Consider the following 22,835-nt stretch of genomic DNA (forward strand, 5'->3'; position numbering starts at 1 on the left):
AACTATGAAAAATGACATTCGTTCTGTTCTAATCAATATTCAACAGGCCCTGCTTCCAGCATCAATTCCCTTTGTAGCTCCGGCCACCCAGCATCCTAAATCACCAGAAGAATGTCTCCCTGGGTGCAACAACTGCCACCTCAGGCAAATAGTGTGGCATGGGGCGGGCACAATGCTATGGATGAGATTTATCATATGCTATAACCATGAAAGTGGTACATAGTTTCATAATAGCTGAACAGGGCTACACAGTCAATTTTAGGACACTGGCAGCTATAAAATGTTTTAGGGTTAAGTGACATTGCAGGAGCCAAATGTTGGTTACTCAGAATTTTTATTAAATGCTTATAAAACAGTTCACACAGAAAGCTAAACAGTTGAAAGCAAAATAGGGGGGATTTGGGCTCTTAAGAAGCAAAATTCCAATCTTGGAGAACAAAAGCAGAATATGATGGTCATTTTCTTTTGTATAGAGGGAAGGAGAAGCAAGTAGTATTTTTAGTCATTAGGGCTAAGAGATGCATCTGTTTCTTAAAGATAGGGGACCCTTCACACATGAAATTAACAGCCACTCCATGCAACTACCAGTAGCCATTTTGATCTAGCCTCTGGGAATTGCCCTCTTTGTTCTAATGTCATTTACATGATGAATCTCATAATTTCCCCATGCTCCTTTGTGGCAGGAATCAATTCAGGAAGGCATGATAGATGTCTTATTAAGTTTCCTTGATAGACAAGAAACTTCTGTTTCCTTGTCTGGTAAGTGCCCTAGGCATCAGCTTATGGGCAGGAATTAATCCTTCAGCAGCCTTCAAATTCTTGCCTTGGTGCAAACTTATGGAAATAATTCAGCTTTACTGTGGAACAAATATTAATGTTTATGCTTTAGAGAACGTATGTGCCTAAACTGGAGAAGTTTCAGGACTTTTTCACATGAACTATAGGAAAAGCCACAGTTAGCATCACTGTGGGCTGGCTTGGACAATAATTTAGCAGATTGCAGGCTCGTGTTGCGTGCATGTCCTAGCTCCTCCCCTTTTTTATCATTGCATGAGTTTAAAAACCTGCTTAGGTTTCACCGAAGTAGTGAGGAGACGGCCTAGGGCACATTCACAGCACAAATGCTCAATCGCTAAGCATGTGGGGCTGGTTTGGGTGCTAAACTTTCATCCAAATTGCTGTTGTAGACCACGCAGGCACTTTTTATTTCAGAAGATACAGTGCTTTTTATTTAGGAAGATACAGTGCTTCTTACCAGGTAACTGCAGCTTGACTGAAACAGCATGAAAGGCAACATCTCGTACTTTACCTTGTGATAAGTGGTATTAAGGTAAATTTCTTCAGCTCTAATTTGTCACCTGTTAAGAAAAAGGCCACCCAAAGCTGGGAAGAAACACCTATGGGTGGTCTTTATGTCAACTAGTACAAAATGACAGTTGCCAAATATGCAAAAACTGTTTGAGTTTATAGTTTTATACCATTTCCCCCTTATTTAACATCAATAATTTCAACACAACAAGATGAAGCATCTCCCTATCATTATGTTAAAAATATTTATAGGCAATGTTGAGGTGTTGGTTTGCATTTTCATTTTCAAGGCCAACTTTTGCTTCCAAATCAAAAAAAGATGTTAATAATGAATATCAAGGGTCCCTCTCTGGTTCTACAGAGCACCCCTAAATTTGGCTAGGAAAATACATGCCTCAATTTCAGAAAGGTAGGAGGGCTCAGAACAGCACAAAGTCAATTTATCAAAGAGAAAGAAAAGTCAAACCATATAATTTTAAAGAAGTTATTGCTAGGTGCGTTAATACTGTCTAAGACCAACTGAAGTCCGCTTGATGCTCCTATCAGTGAAGAAAGTCAGTAGCTGTTTTTGAAGCAAGTTGCCCATTTGAGAAACGAAGGGAAGACATCCTTTGCGTTTAGTTCCCTGTTTAGCAGAGGAAACATCAGTGTTGCACAGAAGTGTTGCCTCAGGTGTCCCTTGAACTAGGACCATGCTGAGCTGCAAGAAGAACACAGAAAACATGGAATCATATAGGTATAAATGAAAAGGATTCCCCAGAGGGGCTGTCCAAGTCAAGGCACCTGTAGCATGTAAATGCTCTTTGTTATTGCACGCATGTATTACCTTGAGTCTCGAAGGAAATGCACGTATTCACTAGCCCCAAGAACATGTTAACAGTAAACTGAGATTTTACAAAGCAAGACTTTGGGTTTTAGCATCTTTCACAGAAAGAGGCCATTTGATCCTCACTTTCCTCAGCCATTTTTTATTTCTGGCCTTGCTGGAAATGCATAAGCAATTGCATGTATTTGAGTGACAATATCTTAGGTAAATGCATGCACATTAGTTCTTGGACAAGGTTCTCTCTATCATCACTAGCCTACTCATGGCTGGTAAGCAGTGGCAGAGAACACTCTCTCCCCCCCCCCCTCAAAAAAAATGAAGTTGCCATTTCCTGCACTGCATTTAATTAGTTTGTATGTTTTATTGAATTCTACTAATAGCTTCTTTCCCACTTTCCACTATGCAGAGACAGACAGGTACCAGTGTCCAAGTGCATACAGAACCCAACCCGAGGGCACACTTCCCCATGTTCCCCATCACTGGCTACTGCAGAATGTTAACTACAGTTTCCCAACCTGGGAGGCAGGAAATAGTGATGGCTTATTGGTACTAGTATGGCATGTGCAGCCAAGTAATTAATGGTATTGCTGAGAATCCAATGCTGGAAGCTTCTTGTTCTTTACTTCCACAGTTTCTATTCCTGCCTCTTGCCACCCATTGCTGAACAAGCAGCCCACACGTGGAGCCTCAGAATAGCTATTTTCTGCTCACATAGCTGTCAGCAGCGTCTGATGTTTGCTTTCCACAAGGTCTGATGGTTGATGTGGCCAAGTTCACTGTTGGAGACCAGTCACACCCTGTTTGGGAGATTTTATAGTCTCCCCTTTTAACTTTTTTTCCCTTTGCCCCAAAATAGCATTCATCAAGATTAGTTTTCCATCACCACATTTTTCCCCCCTTAAGATATCAACTAATGCTGACCACTTTTAACCGGTAGTGTAAAAGAAATGTGTATCTTTCAATATGCTAAAAAAAGTTGTATATGTATATAGGAAAGATGCTGTATTCAGACAAGTTACCAGTTCAGTGTATACTTCAAATATCACATTACCCCCATTTCATTAGACTTGAGGTGTAAGATGCATCATACCAGCACAAGTTGTGCTGTCCCTTAGTTACCACCAGTAATATAGATTGGAACAATGCAAATTAAGGTCTACAGTCTTTTGTTTTTCCAGTCACATCAGGAAACTGGTACAAGGTAGGGGAAGTAGCACTTTTGTAATATCCACTAGTCACCCTTGTAACTGTGGCTGGCCATTAGTAAGGCTCTTTCTTGGTTCAGGCTCTAGATCAGGGCTAAGGGAGCAGAGGAACTACAGCTTGATCATAGCTGTTTAGCTGCAGTGGGAGAAATATCAGGTTTCCTCACATCTCACTCTTCTCTTCAAACTCAACAGCTGGTTCTGTATTTGTGGACTCAAGGATTGTAAATTACTTTTCCATCATGCAAGCTATTCCTTCTCCTCCACTGGCACTCTGCTCTCCTGAAGCTCAAGTCATACAGTTGATTGAGAGCTTAAATATAAAACTGATACACAGTATTACAGCAGTACTCCCAAGCAGTACTCCCAAGAAGCAAACGATTTGGCACCAGTTTAAAGAAAATGCTTGTTAATCCCTGGCCTTTTAAGTAAAGCAAGAGAAGCATGAAGTTTCAGCGGGCAAGAGTTCCAAACTATCCAAAGACCTTGAAAAGTTACTCAGCTGCATTGCCGCAATCATTTATAAGAAAGTGACGGCAGCATTCAATAAGGCCACACAACATTCCAACAAGACCTTTTGTTTCTTGCTCAGGCATGCATGAAGAATACAATCAGGAACTGATGCAGAGGCACAAAAATAAAAATGTGGTGGGCTATCTGGGTCTTCCAAGCATGTCACAGGATCTGAAAGAAAGGTTAATGAGAGCTTCTAGTGATCCTGGCTCAGAACATGAAAAGTGATATTAGGCAAGAAAGTCCAGCTGGAACACACAAACCGTCACACAGATGGACAATTTGGCAAGGCTGGAGGTAGAAAATGTAAACAAGTTCTCAGAATGACTGCAGAAAGGATTTTCTAAGATTGAAGGCTGTCGCGATAGAGAACAAGACGCCATGATGGAGAGAGAGCTCAGCTTTAAAGTCCTGTTTTAAATACATAGGAAAAGCATCCCCGAAGAGGTGCTTAGCCACTTTTTCAATAATCCTGCAGTGTCTCTTAACCAGCTTTGAGGGTGCAAACAATTGTTTGCAGCAATGTGACAGCCTCATTATCAATTGTTTGTAGGGGGTAAGAAACACATTTAATGGTTATGAGGTTTTTAAAATGTTTGCCAGTAGTGGCCAATTTAACTATAGATTGACAAAAGCATACCAAGATAGCTAGCTGGCCAGGTCACCCTTGCACTAGAGCAGGGATGTCAAACATAAGGCCCACAGGCCAGATGCAGCCCTTGGAAGCTCTTCCAGCTACTAACCTGTGTTGAGATGTCATTGCTGAAAAGGTCACCCACATGATAATTGGGCTTTCCCATATCTTGAAAATATGATCCAGATTTACATATTTTTTTCTCTGTCATTTGTAGCTAATGAGCGCCTATGTGAAAAATGCTGCTTAATTTGGATCATGACCTGCTTAACATCACTTCCTGCTTAATGACATCACTTCCAGCCCTCAGAAGGCATTGTGAATGCTGTTTGGCCCACTGTATGAAATGAGTTTGACACCTCTGCACTAGAGGTTGAGTCTTTTGCACCTGTAAATGATTAAGGGTGCAATCCTAACCCCTTATGTCAGTGCTTTCCAGCACTGGCATAGCAGTGCCAGTGGGACATGTGCTGCATCTTGCAGTTGGGTGTTGCTCACTGAGGCCTCCTCTAAGTTAGGGAATGTTTGTTCCCTGACCTCAGAGCTACATCGCCCTTATGTCAGTGCTGGAAAGCACTGACATAAGGGGTTAGGATTGCACCCTAAGTTATATCATCACAAGTTTTCTGACATACCTTGTTTGTTCCTATTCGGTGTCACAAGTGGAGGCATCAGTAGATCCCTTTGTTAGCACATCTAGGCTTGTGAATTAGGACATTGAGATTTTGAACCTCCCAAGCAGCCAGGCAACACACATGCACAAACACAAGTGAACTGACTTCCCATTTTCACTCATCCTAAAGACACTGGTTCTCAAACTTTAGGTGACTGTGGACCACCGAGGCAAAAGTTGGAACTGTCGTGGACCATATCCAACCAGGCAGCCTGGGGCGTGATTGACATGTAGGTACAGCCCAGAGAGGGCGGCCCATGGGTGACACCATACCATGACGTATGGTGGCACACCAGGTGTCACACCCCCAATCAGAATCACTTATTAAAACTATTGAAGGTCAATTTTTTTTGTGAGGCCTGGTGGACTTTTCAGATTCTTGCAAACCACAGAACTACTGCTCTAAAATGCGAAAAGGAAGTTCATGCTTCTCCTGTGGAGAGATGTATACTGCTGCACAGGAAACATATAGCCTTGGGGAGAGGGAAGTGAGAAAGGGAAAAGACAAGCAAGCTCACTTTTGAAGGTTACAGAAGCAACATGCAATTCACACTTCTTGCAACATATCCAAGCTATTAACACATCCTTTCTGATCCTTGCATACAAATGTGAAGCAGTTTCTCCTGCAGTCATTTAGGTGGCAGTTTTGTGTATATCACTTCTCATCCTTGCTAGACTTATTTAACAGACATGCAGGTGCAGCCTGGTAGCTTCTCCTTGCACATGCAGCTGGGCAGAGGACACTGCATCATGTGGCAAGCCATTCATAAGCAGCAGCTTTCTACATGCTACTTGAAATTTTCACCTTGACATCACAATCTCCTTTTATCATCATTTATTGCAAAGACATACAGTGCTTTTACTGAGGACAACACAGGAGTACCTTCATTCATGCAGCATCCCACATGAGCAAATCAAGAGTTTTCTTCAACTGACTGCATGTGGAAGGCCACCTTAGAAATGACATTTGCTATAGTAATCCTGCAGAAGGCATTTTCGGAGCCAAGACCAAAAAGTCATCCTTCCATCAGAGTAATGAGCTTGTGCTAAAAGACAAATTGCAGTGTAGGAAAATGCTGCCTAAGCACCTTGTGCACACTCAAGTGGAAACATCTGCTCTACATATCAAAGGCTCAGGATCTTGCTAAGCAAGTAGGGCTTGCATCTCTGTAGATGCTTTGCTCCTCCCCAGAGAACCCGCTGTAAAATGAGCAGCGGATTTTGGCTAGCATATAGCAGCTGAAATAAGCACACAAATCACCATGGAGAAGCACGGAGGACCCAATAGCTGTGGTGAACTTTTCCAAGTGATACCCAACACCAACTACTGCTGGGAGCTAAAATTCAGTTTGAACATCAGCCTGTCTGTTCTCATATTCCACAGCTCACCTTTAGCTGACTTGGTTCATATAGAAGACCATGCAAAGCAAGCCGCTTATTTAAAGAACTAACATCAAGGCACAGATAAAATAAGGCCTGAACTATGTAGGACAGTGGCAGGCTCAGCTTTGCATGTGAACAGGACAGACCAGTGTTGAAAGTGAACAGGAACAGTACAATTTAAAGAACCAGAAGGGTGCATGGATTGTTGTTGGCAACCTTCAGTCTCGAAAGACGATGGTATCACGCTCTGAAAGGTGGTTCTGGAACAGCGTCTAGTGTGGCTGAAAAGGCCAATTCGGGAGTGACAATCCCTTCCAAACTGGGAGCAAGTGCAGTCTGTCCCTGGTCTGTCTCCCTGGCTATGGGCCTTCCTTCTTTGCCTCTTTGCCTCAGACTGTTGGCCAAGTGTCTCTTCAAACTGGGAAAGGCCATGCTGCACAGCCTGCCTCCAAGTGGGCCGCTCAGAGGCCAGGGTTTCCCACCTGTTGAGGTCCACTCTCCACTCCTAAGGCCTTCAGATCCCTCTTGCAGATGTCCTTGTAATGCAGCTGTGGTCTACCTGTAGGGCGCTTTCCTTGCATGAGTTCTCCATAGAGGAGATCCTTTGGGATCCGGCCATCTTCCATTCTCACGACATGACCGAGCCAACACAGGTGTCTCTGTTTCAGCAGTGCATACATGCTAGGTGCATGGATGGAATACACAGAATCCACCCCCTCCCACACACAGTGGTTTTCTGCCAGCCAGGTTCAGTCTTGTATCAGATCCCCACAAAAAGTCCTGAATTCTGGCCTTCCAAACAGTAGAGTTTTGTTGTTTTTTTTATCATCATCATCACCAGTATTTATATACCGCTTTTCAACAGAGTAGCAAGGGAGGGGGGCTCAGTTTGCCTGCCATTAAAATTGTTCTAGCTCCGGTACTCAGTTGCAGAGAGGTCACTCACTGCCTTGCACCACTAGACATATTTAAAGTCCTGTACTTACCTGCTCTACTTGTATATACTGAGTGTATGGTGGGGAAAACAGGATAGTACAGAAGGCAAGAATGGAACATTGTGTGCAACTGAAAACCCCAAACATGCAGGATTCCCAATCGTGTAGAAGTGTCTACATGCACAGAAATTCCCTTCTTTTTTGCTGACTGGATGGAAGTTGGGGGCCAGTAGATTCAATCCTGCTGCAATCCACACATTTAGTACATGCTTGTGTGAACTGGCATCCATACTTTTTAACTGAGGTTTTGTTGCACTGATGCAGCTGGCCAGATCTCCCAGTTTCTGTATGTTTTAAAGTTAGCCTTCAGTATTTGCACATAGTTGATTTATGAATGTGTTTTAATTCTTTGCTACCCATCTTAGTAAAGATTTCCATTTCCACTCTGTGCATTTGTTGGTAAAATCAATATAAGCAGCCATCAGCTAATATTGACGACTGAAAAAATGCTTTGTTTTGTTTCAGGGGATTAAAATGCTGATAACTATAACACCACCTCATGAGCCCAGCTCTCTTCATCCCCTGACTCCAGCCCCTCCCATCCTACCAAAGCCTGGGAAGGACAATCTTAGACTGCAGAGGCTCTTGAAGAAAGCAGCAAAGAAGAAAGCAACATTGACAGAACCGCAAGCAACATCATTCCGGTCCAGCCTTTCCCCTGTGAGTGAAGCCAGCCCAGATTTGGAACACAATCAACGCTCTTCCCCACTAAAGCCTACAGAAACTACAACAACACACCTCACCATCAATCTCCCACCACGTTTTTCCATCAAGCCCGTTATCCACCATGTTTCATCTCCCTTTCCTAAAGGAAAGCCCTTTACATTCACAGTCTCAGAGCAAAGGAGCCTTTCAGAGCATCTCAAACTCACCGTCTCGCCCATTGGGTCACCATGTCACAGACCATGCAGTCCAGAGCCCTCCTGGCAACCAAAAGGACATCCACCACCAGAAACACACACACAGTTGCCTCCTCCAAGTTCCATGCACTCTGTGTTTCTTGTCCCTGAGCCTCCCATTTCTCTCACACCTGTGGTGGAGACTCCAGTGGTGGTTACTCAGGTGGCCAAGACACATGCTTACATTCATAGTGTGCAGGCACCAAGAGCTAGGACACCCCTATTAGAACAGGCCACTAAATATTCCATTAGTGAAAACACACCTCTGCCTCCAGACCCACAGACACACCAGTCATACCCACCTCCAAGGCAGATGCCAGCCACACAATTCACAAGCCAGGCCAGACCAATTACTCCCAAGTTAGAGGCTGTTCCATCTCCTGAACCTTCTTCTACAATGATGATAACTGCAGCACTGCATGTTCCCAGACAGCACGTAGCGAGTACCTCCCCAACTCCACAGTTCAGTAGGCCTGTGACTCCAGGAAGTGACAGAGGCCCTACGCCTCACAGTGAAATCCAGAGGCAGTCAAGTCCTAATGCATCTCAGAAGCATGTAATGCCAGATGGAGACGTGCCTGCTCCATCAGCTGTCACCACCCAGGCTCTCCTGCCAGAAGCTAGGAATGGTAAGCGGGCTGTATCGCCACAGACGCCTCCTGCTTCTCAGAGTACTGCAAGCCCTTTACCAAAATCAAAGCCAGCTGTGCCTCTCAAAAGCACGTTTGGTGGCTGGTCTCGCCTCAAAAAGCATCTATTAGTGGAATCTGAAGAACCTCAATTTCCAGTCTCAGAATCTGACCCAGCCAAGCCAAAACCGATGGGAGAAAAGACAGAAGATTCTCAAGGTGACACTGGTCAGGACAAGAGGATAACCAAGTCGAGAGCCATAAAGATGTGGGATGCCATCTTGTACCAGATGTCAACCAGCAAAGCAAGAAAGCAGCGAGAAGAGAAGGAAGTCAGGAGAGAGGGAGTCTCCTTGTTCCGGCGCCGTTTACCCCTTCTCCTGCACAGGCCTCGCTTCGACGCACGGAAACTTAAAGAACTGGCTTCCAAACCAATGACAAAAATCACTACTCTTTTTGAGGTACGCCGAATCCAACGCCAGCCACCTGAGGAAGCACCGGCAAGTTTTAACAGGACTGCATCTGGGTGGCTGCTGCAGGGAAAAGACGAACCCAGTTTCCTTTAAAAGATGCAATCCTGAGCTGGGAGCATTTGAAATAAATACAAGATTCACTTGCAAGGAAGGAAAAAAAATAAAATCCTTCACAGGGTTGCTGTCTGTGTACCCAGAGATGTACAAGCATGTAGTGACCATATTTATGCAGGAAAGGGATTTGTGAGGTGCACAAAAGTACTAGATGCTCAAACAGTAATACAAGAACAAGGTTGAGATTAGCGTCAGTGCCTAAAGGTCTGGAGATGAAGAGTGTTGGCCACACACAGAGCGCTGGTGCCTGGCAAGCCTCTCAATAGAGAATATACCACAGTTCCACTCAGCCAACACTGCACAGTCATGGATTTAGCCTCTTGCAGAACAATACCTAGAACAATACCTCCTCTGCAGGTGGTAACTGGCAGGTTCATACAGATAGGTGCTTTTGGAGGTACCTTGGTACCCAGGCCATACAAGGCTCTGTAGGTCAGCACCAGCACTGTGAATGGTGATCAAGCAGCAGATGCCCAAGGACAGCTACAATATGCTCTCTCTCTCTCTCTCTCTCTCTCTACCCCACCGTAACAAACAGTTGGCAGAGGCATTTTGCAGCAACTGCAGGCTCTGAACACTCTTCACAGAGAGTGCTATACACAAGGCACATTGCATCTGTACCAAAACACAGAGGGCCATGCTGAGATCTTTGTCTAGGAAGAGATGTGCCAAGAGACTAAATGCCACAGCAATGAATCCTCTATATTTAGGTAATCTCAGCAGCTATTGTCACACTGAGTCAGACTTGTAAATAGTTACCAGCAAAGCAACTAAACTAGGATCTTTTTACAAAAATGTGTTTTTAGCTCCTAAATGGCTAACATAGGCAGCCAGGCTAGTAAAAGTACTGACTGATAACCTCTCAGTAGATGTGCAAAACTATACCAAGCCATTTCAGAGGTGTGCCATTGAGATGCCAACGCTCTAGGAGTTCAGGTGGCCTATAACTTTGTACAGTACATTATTTTTTTTCTGAGGAATCTTATCAACCACTTGATATGACTAAGGGCAATTTCACTTTTGGTCTACTTCCAGCATTGTATTTCTTCTATTTATTCAGGAGAATATACTTACAGGGCAAACCTATGCATGCGTACTCAGAAGTAGGTAGGCAACTGTGTATAGCAGTTCTCTCCAAACTATGGCCCATGTGCTGGATCTGATGCCTGTGCTAACCCCACCCCCGTGCGATTGGAGCTTACCATTCCATGGAGGAGCCTCTTGTATTCATTCCCAATCTCCTCCAAACCTTGCACCGGCCAGCCACTTCGGCATTCTGTTACCCCAGCAGGCTTTGCGCCCAGATTTCCAGGCAGATGTGGCTGGCTGGTAAGAGGCTTGAGAGAGATCAGAAATGAAAAAAGAGGCTACCCCGCAGAACAGTAAGCTCCAGTCACACCAAGGAGGCTGTTTTCAGCACACAGCAGTCTCCAGTTTAGAGACCGCTGCTGTATAGGATAGTAGTCTTAGGGATACAGCCAGAATCGTTAAGGCTGCTTTATCACCTTGGAAAGATATGGCTACTTCATCTTGCAAAGCTTCCTGGGGAGCTTCTCCTATAGCTCATACAATATGATCATTCTGGCAATAAAGTCACAGATCCTCTGCCATTTTCTAGGTCCTACATCTTCTCAAACAGGATTATGAGACACAATCCTGGCCAGAAAGTAGGTAACAATCTTCCAAATTGTTGTTTGGAACTACTTGTTGCTCCTGGCTCAGCCAAGACAGGGTCAATTTACAGTCACACATACACAAGTAAAGCAAAACTGTCATCTGCTGCACATGTATACTCGTGTGCATGAAGAAAGGGCAGGAAGTCATTTTTGCTATTGATACTGTGCTTTCCCCCTCCCCATAACTACAAAAATTGAAATTTCTAGTGCTATATATGTGTGCCACACTAATAATGTATCTAGTCATGGTCTGGGAGGGGACTGCTTGCATTGAAAGCAGAGTGACAGCATGAACCAGATACCCATTTGAGAGACTGCATGGTTACTGGCTTGAGTTTTGCTTGCTTAACCCCACAATGACAGCAGTCAATTTTTTGTGTGTATCAGGCTGCAAGATGATAAAATTTGTGTGCACACATGCTGTTCATGTCCACTAGTCTAAGTATTCAGTTTGTTTTGAGAAGACTTTTTCTGCAACCTTTTAGCTCTTTATATAGTACTCTGTTCACCCCATATTTGCACTATTCTACTTTCCAGTAGGGGTCATCATACTGCGATAATGCCATTTAGTTCAATTAGGCATTTCTGTCATAGTAAGAAGAACTGTTACTACAGGAGTGTCAATGCTGGGGAATAGTATGACCCAAAGTAGAGCCCTGTTCTCAACTTTAGATGTAGCCATGTAAGTATTTCAGATTGGGCTGAAGTTGAAGGAGAGCACTGCCCAATTCCCATGTTCCAATGTAGGAACATGACAGAGGAACTATGTGGCCCAGCTCTCTCCAGGTACACTTCCAACACCAGTTTAGGCCTGAAGGCCATCTGAAAGACGCTGTCTGGATATGAATTTTGAATTTGATTTCATAGCTACATAGTTGCACTGCTAGCATTTCTCCCTGCCTTAATGCTTTCAGAAGTGTTAAGTGAAGAATTGATTTACCATCTCCTCAAGCTCAGATGAACGGACATATTCAGTACTGTAGAATGCAGCCACAGCAAGGGGAGGACAGTACCAGAATGTACATGACATTCTGTAGCACGTTTTGTCCCCAAAGCTTATTTTACAAAAAGCTGCCACAGAAGTACAGTTGACAGCAAAAGACTCACGTGAGCTACTTAATGCTTTTGACCTTATGCTATTTTTGCCATGTAAGGTACAAGTATCTTTTCCCTTGTGGAACGAAAAACAGTTAAGAGGAAGACAATTTTTTAAAAGGAAACAGCATGAGGGATAAGAGTCAAGTACCCCCATCCAATCCATTATTGCATTTTGTAGCATTGAAAAAAGTGGGTAGGAGAAAGTGTTGAGGACAAGCTACACTAGACTGAGCCTCGTGTAGTTTTGCCTGAGGACAGTTTTTGTGAGAAGCAAGGTTCTTGTCCCAAGGAGAGGAGAGTCCAGAAAATTAAGCAGCCCAAGATTAACAGAGTTCTAAGTGTGGTTTCACTGTGCCTGCAGTGTACTAGACAAAGCGAATATTTCCAAGGCTAAAGTGAAAATTTAAAATATTGTGCTAGAATTACAAGTGCTCTTGCTCTATTCTTTAAAAACAAGGAGCTAATTAGTTTATATTTACTTATGATGCCATAATGATGCCGCACCACCATTTGTACAGATCTGAGTTATCCTTGAAGAGTGTCCAATTGCCATAGACCCTTACTTAAAAATACATTTGTTAGCCAGAGTTAGTGATATCTTTTCAAAGTTTAGTATATAGATAATCAGAACTTCATAAGGCATAATAGTCACCTTTATCACAGGAATATTGAAGTCCAGATGCATCTGCCAAAACACATAGGCTCCATAACTCCTGCCAACCCTCATCTTTAATGTTTTTATCTTTCAAGCCCAAGGTGAAATTTCTGTTGATATGTACCAATGGAAGTACCTGCCTATGTCTTATGTTGATAGAGGTATGTGCATTTATGTTTACCCATTTAAACCACCAATGGGTAACAAGGCAACTTTTCTTCAGTCCAAGATAGTCAGCTGAAGTGAAGAGCTGCATACTGCCAGATGTTTGAATGAGTGAGACTGATATTTAGGGAAGTACCAACATCCCTTTGAAACAATCTACTGACAACAGAAGCAAGGCATGCATTAAGAACCCTTCTGTAAAATGTTTAAAAAGACAATGCCATCCATGTTATTCTCAGTTTACTTAGGATCAGTAATTTGCTGGAGGACAGGGAAGGAGCGATTGCTTGGAAACTCTAGCTACATTTTTTTCTAGCAAGGAACAAATTGGGGGTAAGGGTAAGAGGACACTTTTCCTCTAGCAATGCTTTCTGTGCTCTTTGTGAAAGGAATTGCCCAGTTGAGGGAGAGAAACTGTCTAATGATTTCAGATTTGCTTGGAGATACGTTAAGTTAAAGGGTTTCAATGCAGCTCAAGCTTATATAGGAGTATTATACACAATGAAAGCACACAGTCAGCTTTTGAAGATTCAAATAGTTGTTCACCTGAGGTCTTGTTCCCCTTAGTGCTGATGGGAACATGTGGAAGAGCAGAGGCTTCTTGCCACATTTCTGTTTCAGCAGCAAGGGAAAGCCTCCAGAGATAGAACTCTGCAGTTGACAGAAGGGCCCTTTCCTATCTACCCAGTTGCAGAAGGTAAGCATCTTTTGATGGATTATCTCCCAGTTGATACTCTGTTGTCCTTTTAACAACCAGTACAGGAGCATACATATCTAGGCTCATTGGCAAAGCTCTCAGCATTTCAAAGTCTGCTATTTTGGGGCCCTATGATTACTACCAAAAAAAGTCTCAAGAGCTTAAATAAATGAGAGTGGATAAAGATCTGAAAGTACACTATATACTTTGTTACAGATCAGGATGTCAGTCAAGTTTCTGTAAGTTGTGAGGGCTGGCAGTTTTAAAATACTGGGTAGATACAATCTGATCTATAGGTCAAGAGCTCTATCAGTTATAAGCTGTTTTCATAGAAGGGGGATGTGGAAGTTAAGATTCAGTTGGAGTTTATCTTCATAGACCATTCGTGATCCAACATTTGCTTGGATGTGTGGAATTTCTAAAGTCATAAAGGACATGTAGCCATGTTAAGAGTTGAAATGCCTAGTAGAGAAAGACATGCTGATCTTTAGAGGCAGTAATACAGAACAAAGAGTGTTAAGTGATAAAGAAGGTAACAGGTTTGGAAATTGAAAGATGCAAGGTAAGGTGTAATAAGAGGGAAAAGTGATTTGGCAGGGTAGTGTACATTGACCTTTGTTGGAGCTGTAGTTAACAGACATGAGAATCCTTCACTAGACCCTTAGGCGGGCAACCATTAGAGATTTCCTCCTCCAACCATGCACTATAGATACAGTTCCTTCAAAAATGGTCAACCAAATCCAAGAGAATTTTTTATATGTGGATTGAATAAAGTGTTTCTAAGAAAGAAAGAAGGTGCTGTCTTTCATGCTTAAGTGTTAGGCTTTGCTGCCTGAGAGCCAAGAAGCTTCCCGTGATTACAGACAAAATCTTCCTCATCTCTACGGTTTGCTGATAAGGCTACTGCTGCTCAAAACAGGACTATAGTGACTTTAGAGATACATTTTGAATCATTTTGTTATTTGTAGCAGTTCACAACTGTATGTTACGGAACGGTACGTAAGCAGCAAATACAAACCCATTTGGATTTAGTTTGAGGACAGCCAGCAAAGCTTTTGATTAAAAGCACAAGCCTGAAGTACCTAGTATAGATGCCCAACTAAGCCATGAAAGTGGTTTGCCTAAAACACCCCAGATGGCATAGCTCCTACCCCATTTCTATAATGGGAATGGCAGTGATTTTTTGTACAGCATTAGATGATGATTACCAAAAAGATGAATGTACTTTGAGCATATAGGAAAAGTATTTAATCCGTGTCAATGTTGGTTGTACCTACCTGCGTACCTAAACCAGCTATTTGCCTGCCGGCCCATCATCGTCCATCACTTTCTTATATTGGCCATGCCCAATTGCCACATACTTGTACTTCTTGCCAGGAAGTTTCACCTGAATAGGAGACAAACAAGAATCTTCCCAGATCTTCATTTTTCAAGTGCTTTGGGTGTTGACCTGACAGGTTATTTTTATTTCCAGGTTTTAATAATTAGAGCTTTTAGTATTACAGTGATAGATCCAATTAAACACATTTTCCTGGCCCTTCTAGTCTACTCCAAACGAGAAAGTCGATCCCTTTCCATGAGACAATAATACAGTTGCACCTCTTATAATTTGAATTAATCCACCACAATGATCGTATGTCAAAAGGAAGGCACACTACAGCTTCCAAAGAGGACCTAGGAAGTCCAAGTGATCCATTAGCAACCCAAATTGTTGAGGCCAGACATTTGCAGTGTACCTTTCATTAACATGCAGGCATTCCAGCAGGATATACTACCTTATAATTCTAACAGAATCTTCAGGCTACTCTATATGCTGAACCATTTCTCACTGAAATAGAGGATTCCAAAACTAGAATACTGGTATTTTTTCTCTAGTGTACTCAGTTGGAGAATCTGTTTCAGGATACCTATTAGTACCATAAAAAAAATACTCCTCCCCTTCCATATTGGCAAGAGCCAACAACTCAATTTACATGGTCACTTGGCAAGATAGTTTCTCCAACACCTACAACTTTTCACTCCCAATCTATATTTGCACAAAGGGAATCCAGCATTGTGAAATCTTCCATATTTTAAAAAGGAGCATAATCCAGCCATATGCCAAACTGTAGAAACTCTCCTTGCTTGCTTCTCCCTCCTCCCTTTAAGGATTCTCTTGCCAACAGCTTCCACCCTAGTTATCCCCCAAAAGAAACAGCTCACCTTAGCAGTGCCATCAACCTTTGGGCTCTCTTTCTGTTCCCAAATGCTTCTCACACTCGTAATGTCTCCAGCCACAATGTCCTAGGAACACAGGAATAGTTACTGCTTTCACCTCAGTATCCAAAAGCTGCTTCTTCCCCATCCTGCTCTGGCTTTTGTACAACACAATATTTTTCACATTTTTATACCACCTTTTCCTCCAGGGAGCTCAGGATGGTGTAATTACCTCTCCTCCTTTTGTCCTCACAACAACCCTGTGAGATAGGTGATGCTGAGAGATAGTGACTGCCCCAAAGTCACCCAGGAAACTTCATGGCTAGGTGGGGATTTGAAATCTGATCTTCTAGATCCAAGTCCAACTCCCAAACACTATACCATCCCGACTAGAAATACCTTTCGAGGTACTGCTATGTACAACACAAAGTCACTCAACACCTTCCCCACCAAGAGAAGCTGGGCTCAAGGTCTCTTACTTGACCCCATTGCTAGAATGGGAACCACTTACAGAAAAGGCATACCACCTCATCACATAGGTTAAGGCTTTTCCAACAACAGAAACTTGAACACAGAACATGTCGTACCTTACAAGATGCTCCCTTTGCTGGGGACTGAGCTGCAACCTCCCCAGTTTCCCAGAGACTTTTTGTGTTGGCCACTGCTGCACTATTGGCAGGAAGCTCAATGGAAAGCTGACGAACTGGTTTGGTGGTCTTGCCAGAAGTCTGGAAAGTACGTAGGTAAGAGTGAAAAAGAGCTCTTTGGACCAACTCATCTCTTGGACAAAGATCTGTAGACATTTGGTTTTATGATCATACCCATTTTTTGCTTCTTCAAGTACATACACTAGGCATCAGCCTGCTTGTGATCTGTCTTCAGATGAAATGGGATAGTTATTCATTCTCCTTAAGAAAGGAATTGTGGGGCCCGTCAGCTTTGTGCTGATGGTAGCACAGACAGATGCACGATGGTTCCTGAATACCCCTAGCATGCACACACAAGGCCATTGCTTCAGGGTCACAGAATGCAAGTATAGTGACAGCAAACCAGTTAACATATACTTCTGGCCAACAGGAATGCAACAAGGGCATTACAAAGGAGAGAGCAGAATTCTGTTGCTTTCGGTGCAACACAATTGGCCAAGTCTAAGGGCCTAATAGTATGATCTCTGGGCCTTGTGTAGCAATAAGAAAAGCACCTGCACAAGTTGGTCCTCAGTCTCAGGAAAAAAAAAATTCTTGAAGCACATTTACAGAGGCTTATCAGAAGCTGAATCCTTTATGCAGGGCTTTTTTTCTAATGGAACGCGGGGGGGGGACTGAGTTCTGGCACCTTTTTGCAGGGGCCCCTCCCCTTCGGAGGCATTCCAGGAGGGGGGGGAGCAAAACAGAGGCCTTCACTGGGTGGGTGCTGGGGGGTGCAGAGTGGGCGGGCACCTGGCCCCTGCCTGACCGCACAACGACCCCCTCCTGCCCCCATCCCCAAGCTCTCGCCTAAGCCCAGCCCACCTCCCCTCCCCCAGCACTCTGCTTCCCCACGCAGCTTCCAAGCCAGTGGAGGGCGCGGGAGACACACGCCTGGGAGGAGGATGGATAGCCAGCCAGCCAGGGAGACGGGCTGCAGCACCCACAGAATGCCCAGGTACTGGCTTGGCAGAGGAGAAGGGGAAGGAAGCTGGCTGGTGTAGCCCCCGTGCCAATCTGCAGCACGAGCCTAGGCGTATCTACTCAGAAGTAAGTCTCATTGTGCTCAATGGGGCTTGCTCCTGGGAAAGGATGCATAGCCTTGCAGCCTGAGAGCCCAAGCCTATGCATGTCTACTCAAAAGTAAGTTCCATTGTGTTCAATGGGGCTTACTCCCAGGAAAGTGTCATAGCCTTGCAGCCTGAGTAGACAGGCAGAGGAAGGGCTCTGAGGCTGCAGACCTCTCCACACTTTCCTGGGAGGAAGCCCCACTGCCTCTAATGGGACTGACTTCTGAGCAGACAGGCATAGGAGGGGCTCTGAGGCTACAGTCCTCTCCACACTTTCCTGGGAGGAAGCCCCATTGACTCTAATGGGACTGACTTCTGAGTAGACAGGCACAGGATTGGGCCCTGAAGCTGCCATCCTATCCACAGTAAGCCCCATTCACTAAAGTGGACTTCTGAGTAGACATGCATAGGATTGGGCTCTTAGGCTGCAATCCTAGGCACTTTCCTGCGAGTAAGCTCCATTGACTAGAACGAGACTTACTTCAGAGTAGACATACCTAGGATTGGGCTCTTAATCCTGGCAGAGATATATATCTGCACCCGTTTTCACATGCTAAGGGCAGGTGAAAAGGGATTCTACATGCTAAGGGCAGGTGAAAAGGGATTCTACATGTGTACAATGTGCTGTCCAGCCTTGCCAGAGATCCTCCTCCTCCTTCCCCCACAAGCATGCCCTCCGCCAGCCAGCATTTGCAGCTCCTCTCCAGCAATGCACAGCAGCTGCTCAGGGCAGCAGAGAACATACAATTGCATGCCAAGCACCTTCCCAAAGACACAGAGTATTCTGATACCTGAATTAAACCATATTTAATCGCTTGTTTGCAAACGTAGCTGTTTCTATGTGCACCCAAGAACCCCTCTCATGTAAGAATTCCTTTTTTCTTCTTACTCCCACAGTTGCTTAGAGTAATTTTACTACATGGAACTAATGTAAGCCATTTTTCGGAATCCATTCACTGCTTCCTCTCCTCAAAGTAGTGCCACACCACATACTACACGCTACAAGTGCACTTGTACAGTATTTTTCCCCATGTGTAGAAAAAGTAGCTAGGGGGAAGGGGATGTGGAGATTGACAGCCCAGTCCTATGCATGTCTACTCAGAAGTAAGTTCATCTTTAAGGGGGAAGCACATAAAAAATATTTTATTTCTCCAATTAAAAACGGTTTAAAAACAAACAAACAAACAAACAAATAAATAAATAAAAGATTAACAAGTTGTGAGTTCCTGCACCTTTTTTTTTTTTTTTTTTTTTTTACACAAAAAAAGCACTGGCTATATGTGCTGCTCAAGTACCCAACCAGCTGGGAACCAACAGAGGCGGGCTTCCCAAAACAACAAATTTGTCCCTTAAGAACCCTAACAAAAGGAATAGAGGAAGGAAAAGGGCATACAGCCTCAGCACCCAAAGAGTGAGCATGATGAACAGAGCACCAAACAGCTTCACCTCACCTCAACAGCATAAGTGTACTGCTCAAGCCTGTCATCAATCTTTGAAACTGGAAGTGGTGGCTGTGTCTTCTTCACACTGTTGCTAGAGGAACATAAGTGGAAAACTGGGGTTACACAAAGGGCGCTACAGAGTGTGTGTGGGCACTACAGAGCTTGTTGACCACCATTTGCTGTATATCCTCTTGACCAGCTAAGTTCACCTCTCACATCTTAACAGGTGTGATTGGCAAATTTAGTTTGCCAATTCAACACACAGCAGCATATGTGTACAAAGACATAACAAAACCTCCCAGTCAGCTTGAGCTTCCCTTAAAAGTTAGAGGGAATGTTGGAGATTTGAGCAATTTCTTTTTCACTCAGTTTTCAATTCAAGTGGAGAAGAGGGGCCAGTTCCTTTAGGGCACAATCCTAACCAGGTCTACTCAGAAATAAGTCCTATTTTGTTCAATGGGGCTTGCTCTAAGGAAAGTATGGTTAGGATTGCACTCAACTTAATCAAGCTGATTGACTTCATTACACAGCATTAAAGCCAAGCATTCTCCATGATTTGGTTGGAAGTTCTTTTTAGAAAAGGTACCCCAGATAGTTGGGGTGACAGGACACCACAGGGGACATGCTGGCCCAAAGAGTCTCCCCAAGGGGGTTCTTTCTCTCCCCACCTATCCAGGGAGCAGTCCTACAATGAAGCCTTTTTTGCTAAACAAGAGAGATTTGCTAGCAAGCTGATTTTAGAGCCTTGGACTGGCTCAAACAAGGAACAGAATTCTTTCTGACATTCTGGGAAATAACTGTTCCTTTCCAAGTTGAATCTTGGGCATCTCGCTCATTATCTATTTGTGACCAACCCTTAATCATGGTTTGGATATTCAGGTGTAATATTTAATCATGGTTAGAAGTTGTGCCTCCATAGGAACCATGATAGTATAGTCTATTCTTTGTCTTATTTATCCAAGAGAAAAAAGAAATGCCTTATAATTGCATTTAGTCAAACATTACACAGCTTAAGAGGGTCCAACCCCTGGATGAAAGTTACCTTTTCTGCACGGAACGATTCAGAGATTCAGTTCGGTCAGTGATCTAAGAAGACAGATATAGACTTTTAGCTGTTTGATCAATGGCTAAGATATGCAACTTCTCTGCCACTCCAAAAGTATCATGGTGAACCAGGGGATAGGGAAAGAGAAGAAAGGTCTTTTGGTGTCAGCCCTTTCCCAGACACCTGTATCCTTTTGCTTTTTGTTCCATTCCACTGGCCACCTTAATAGGAATAAAACAGTTTGCAAGAACATTTTTACAAGGATTTCCACTGTCCTTCTAAGCTGTACAACACAAACCTTTGTTGTAGGACTCAGAGGGGGCTGATACTCTTCCTCCACACTGGAAATGCTTGGAGGTCTCTGTCGTTTTTCTGGTGCCTCTTCTTCACTCCATCTTCTCTTCTTCTCCTGAAGGAAAAGATGGTTGTCAATTCATCACTCAGCAGTTGTACAAGAGAGGGTATTTGCTCACAAATAGGCAGTACAATCAAGCAACTAAGGTGATCCCCCTGTTGTACCCCACAGCAATGCTGCATATAACAAGCAAAATGAGAGGGGAGGAGCAAGCCTATATGCCAGATTGCATGGATAGTGGTGCATCCTTAGTCTAACCATGTGGGTTAGAAGACAAGCAGTAATGATATACATCAAACATACCCAGGAACCTCATTCTTTACAAAGAGCTAGAACTAGAAAATCAAGATAGTGCAGTGGTTCTAGTATTAGACTTAGAGCTGGAAGACCCACTCAGCCATGAAGCTTCCATGAAGCTATATGGCTTCAGTTTGTCTTTATTCACCTTTGGAGTTGTTGGAAGCATGGCTGACCTAGTGATGAAGCTGACTGAAGCACTGACCTTGACTGGCAAGTTGCAAGGAAGCAACCCAGTGACAAGGGGTGCTGTGCCCTCCCATCTTCTTGCTGCCCACCTAACGACATGAATTGTCTCTCTGATCCTCTTCTCGCTTGTTGAGAGCAAGAGGGGGGAAAAGAACCAAGGCAGCTGCAGCCCCCCTTCCTCCCCCAGGGCTGAAGGAACAAATGCCATGTCTTGCTTGCTTGCGTCTCCTCACCCTCCCACTTGCTTAGGCAAGGCAGAGCCAATCTTCAACTCTGGCACCATCTCTCCACTTTCGCTCTGCCTTACCTGACCTCCCTCCTTCCCCGCCCACTCAACTCCTTTCCTAAGCAGCCAGTGGCAGTAAAGCACACAGATGCACACATAAGGGATATGCTTTGCAGGGTTGGCAGATCTGCCCAAGTTCAGGTGGCAGGTCTGCTCAGATCTCCCGTGGTTGGAAGATTATCATGGGATTAAGCTGTTGAAAGTTTGTAGCTTTGCATTCATTGCCATTTAAACACTAGTGGCGCATGCACACATGTGATAGGATAAGGAAGGAAAGAAAAGGGAACAAAATCCTGTGGTTTTGCTCTGACCTCCAACTTTTCTTCATGCACATTCTCTTCTGCAACATCCTCCTCCTCCTTTCCAGCATCCTGGATTTCCTCTCCAGTACCCACAACTTCACTGAGCTTTTGTTGCTCCTCCAGTTCGGCTTCTATCTCAGGCTGATCGAGCGAGAATGAGGCAGGAACAAACTTGAGAAACTTTGAAGGCCCAGGTAAAAACTGGATAAAGATGGGAGACTTCTCATTCAGGTGGGCCTGCTCGAATTTGCTTTCTGCTTCCCTCAGACTGCCATCCTCTTCCTCACAGGAATGCCCTGGTGACCTAAGAAGACAAGGAAAGAAATGACAACCTGTTAAGTGCACAAAAAGATACCCAATATGTAGTATTTTGAAAATCTTTAAAATGCTTTTGCTACCTTAGTACAGTTTCCATTGTCAATGAGAGGTAACAGAGCTACTTATTTAGTTTTATAAACTATGGTTAGTAGACTAATCTACTTTCTGGATGAAAGTCAAATGATGTTGGGGTAACAGGTTGCAGTATAAACCCATAAAATAGGTGAGATGAGTTTGCGTTCCCTTACTTACAAAGGTTAAGTCCCCAAAGGTAATGTGCAAAACAAGCATATTTAGGGAAAAGGTTTGGAAGTTCTAACATTTATGTAGGAAGATGCACATTTGATGGCAGCTGTACTGAAAATAGGGATGTTTTGACTTCCCGCATGTTGTATTTGTGATCAATAACCTCCCCCCCCCCCAAAAAAAAAAAAAAAAAAATCCCAACCCAAGATACATTCCCAGTTCTGGAAGAAAAAGATACAGTATCCTGGCAGCACATGTAGCCTGGCCCTGAGACCTCTTTTCTCAATCTTCTGAACTGAAGCAGAAAGTGAAGAGCCAAGGACTAACATTAATGGAACTTTCTATATTGTGACCTTACTCTGCACAAGGTTCCAAGCTGAAGTTGATTTAACCGGCAGCTGACCCACAGTGTCTGTACCAAAAACATCTGGGAATGTGTATAGGGACCATGAATGTGTTT

The 22,835-nt window shown here is 43.8% G+C and overlaps 1 protein-coding gene across 3 annotated transcripts in view; it reads right to left on the reverse strand.

Moving 5' to 3' along the window:
- Positions 1–317: 317 nt before the first annotated feature.
- Positions 318–22,835, reverse strand: part of LSP1 (lymphocyte specific protein 1) — a 95,763-nt gene continuing 73,245 nt past the window's right edge. For 2 of the 3 annotated variants that reach the window (XM_066630496.1, XM_066630512.1), the window contains exons 4-11: positions 21,821–22,115; positions 20,681–20,791; positions 20,380–20,423; positions 19,347–19,428; positions 16,727–16,867; positions 16,146–16,226; positions 15,221–15,330; positions 318–2,008 (exon numbers count right to left, since the gene is read on the reverse strand). In XM_066630496.1, coding sequence (XP_066486593.1) covers positions 15,238–15,330; positions 16,146–16,226; positions 16,727–16,867; positions 19,347–19,428; positions 20,380–20,423; positions 20,681–20,791; positions 21,821–22,115 — 847 coding nt within the window. In that variant the 3' untranslated portion in view covers positions 318–2,008; positions 15,221–15,237. The remainder of the gene's footprint in view (positions 2,009–15,220; positions 15,331–16,145; positions 16,227–16,726; positions 16,868–19,346; positions 19,429–20,379; positions 20,424–20,680; positions 20,792–21,820; positions 22,116–22,835) is intronic. The other variant, XM_066630504.1, reaches the window with a different exon arrangement.

The sequence above is a fragment of the Tiliqua scincoides genome, chromosome 1 (assembly GCF_035046505.1).
Source record: "Tiliqua scincoides isolate rTilSci1 chromosome 1, rTilSci1.hap2, whole genome shotgun sequence".
NCBI classification, from domain to species: Eukaryota; Metazoa; Chordata; class Lepidosauria; order Squamata; family Scincidae; genus Tiliqua; species Tiliqua scincoides.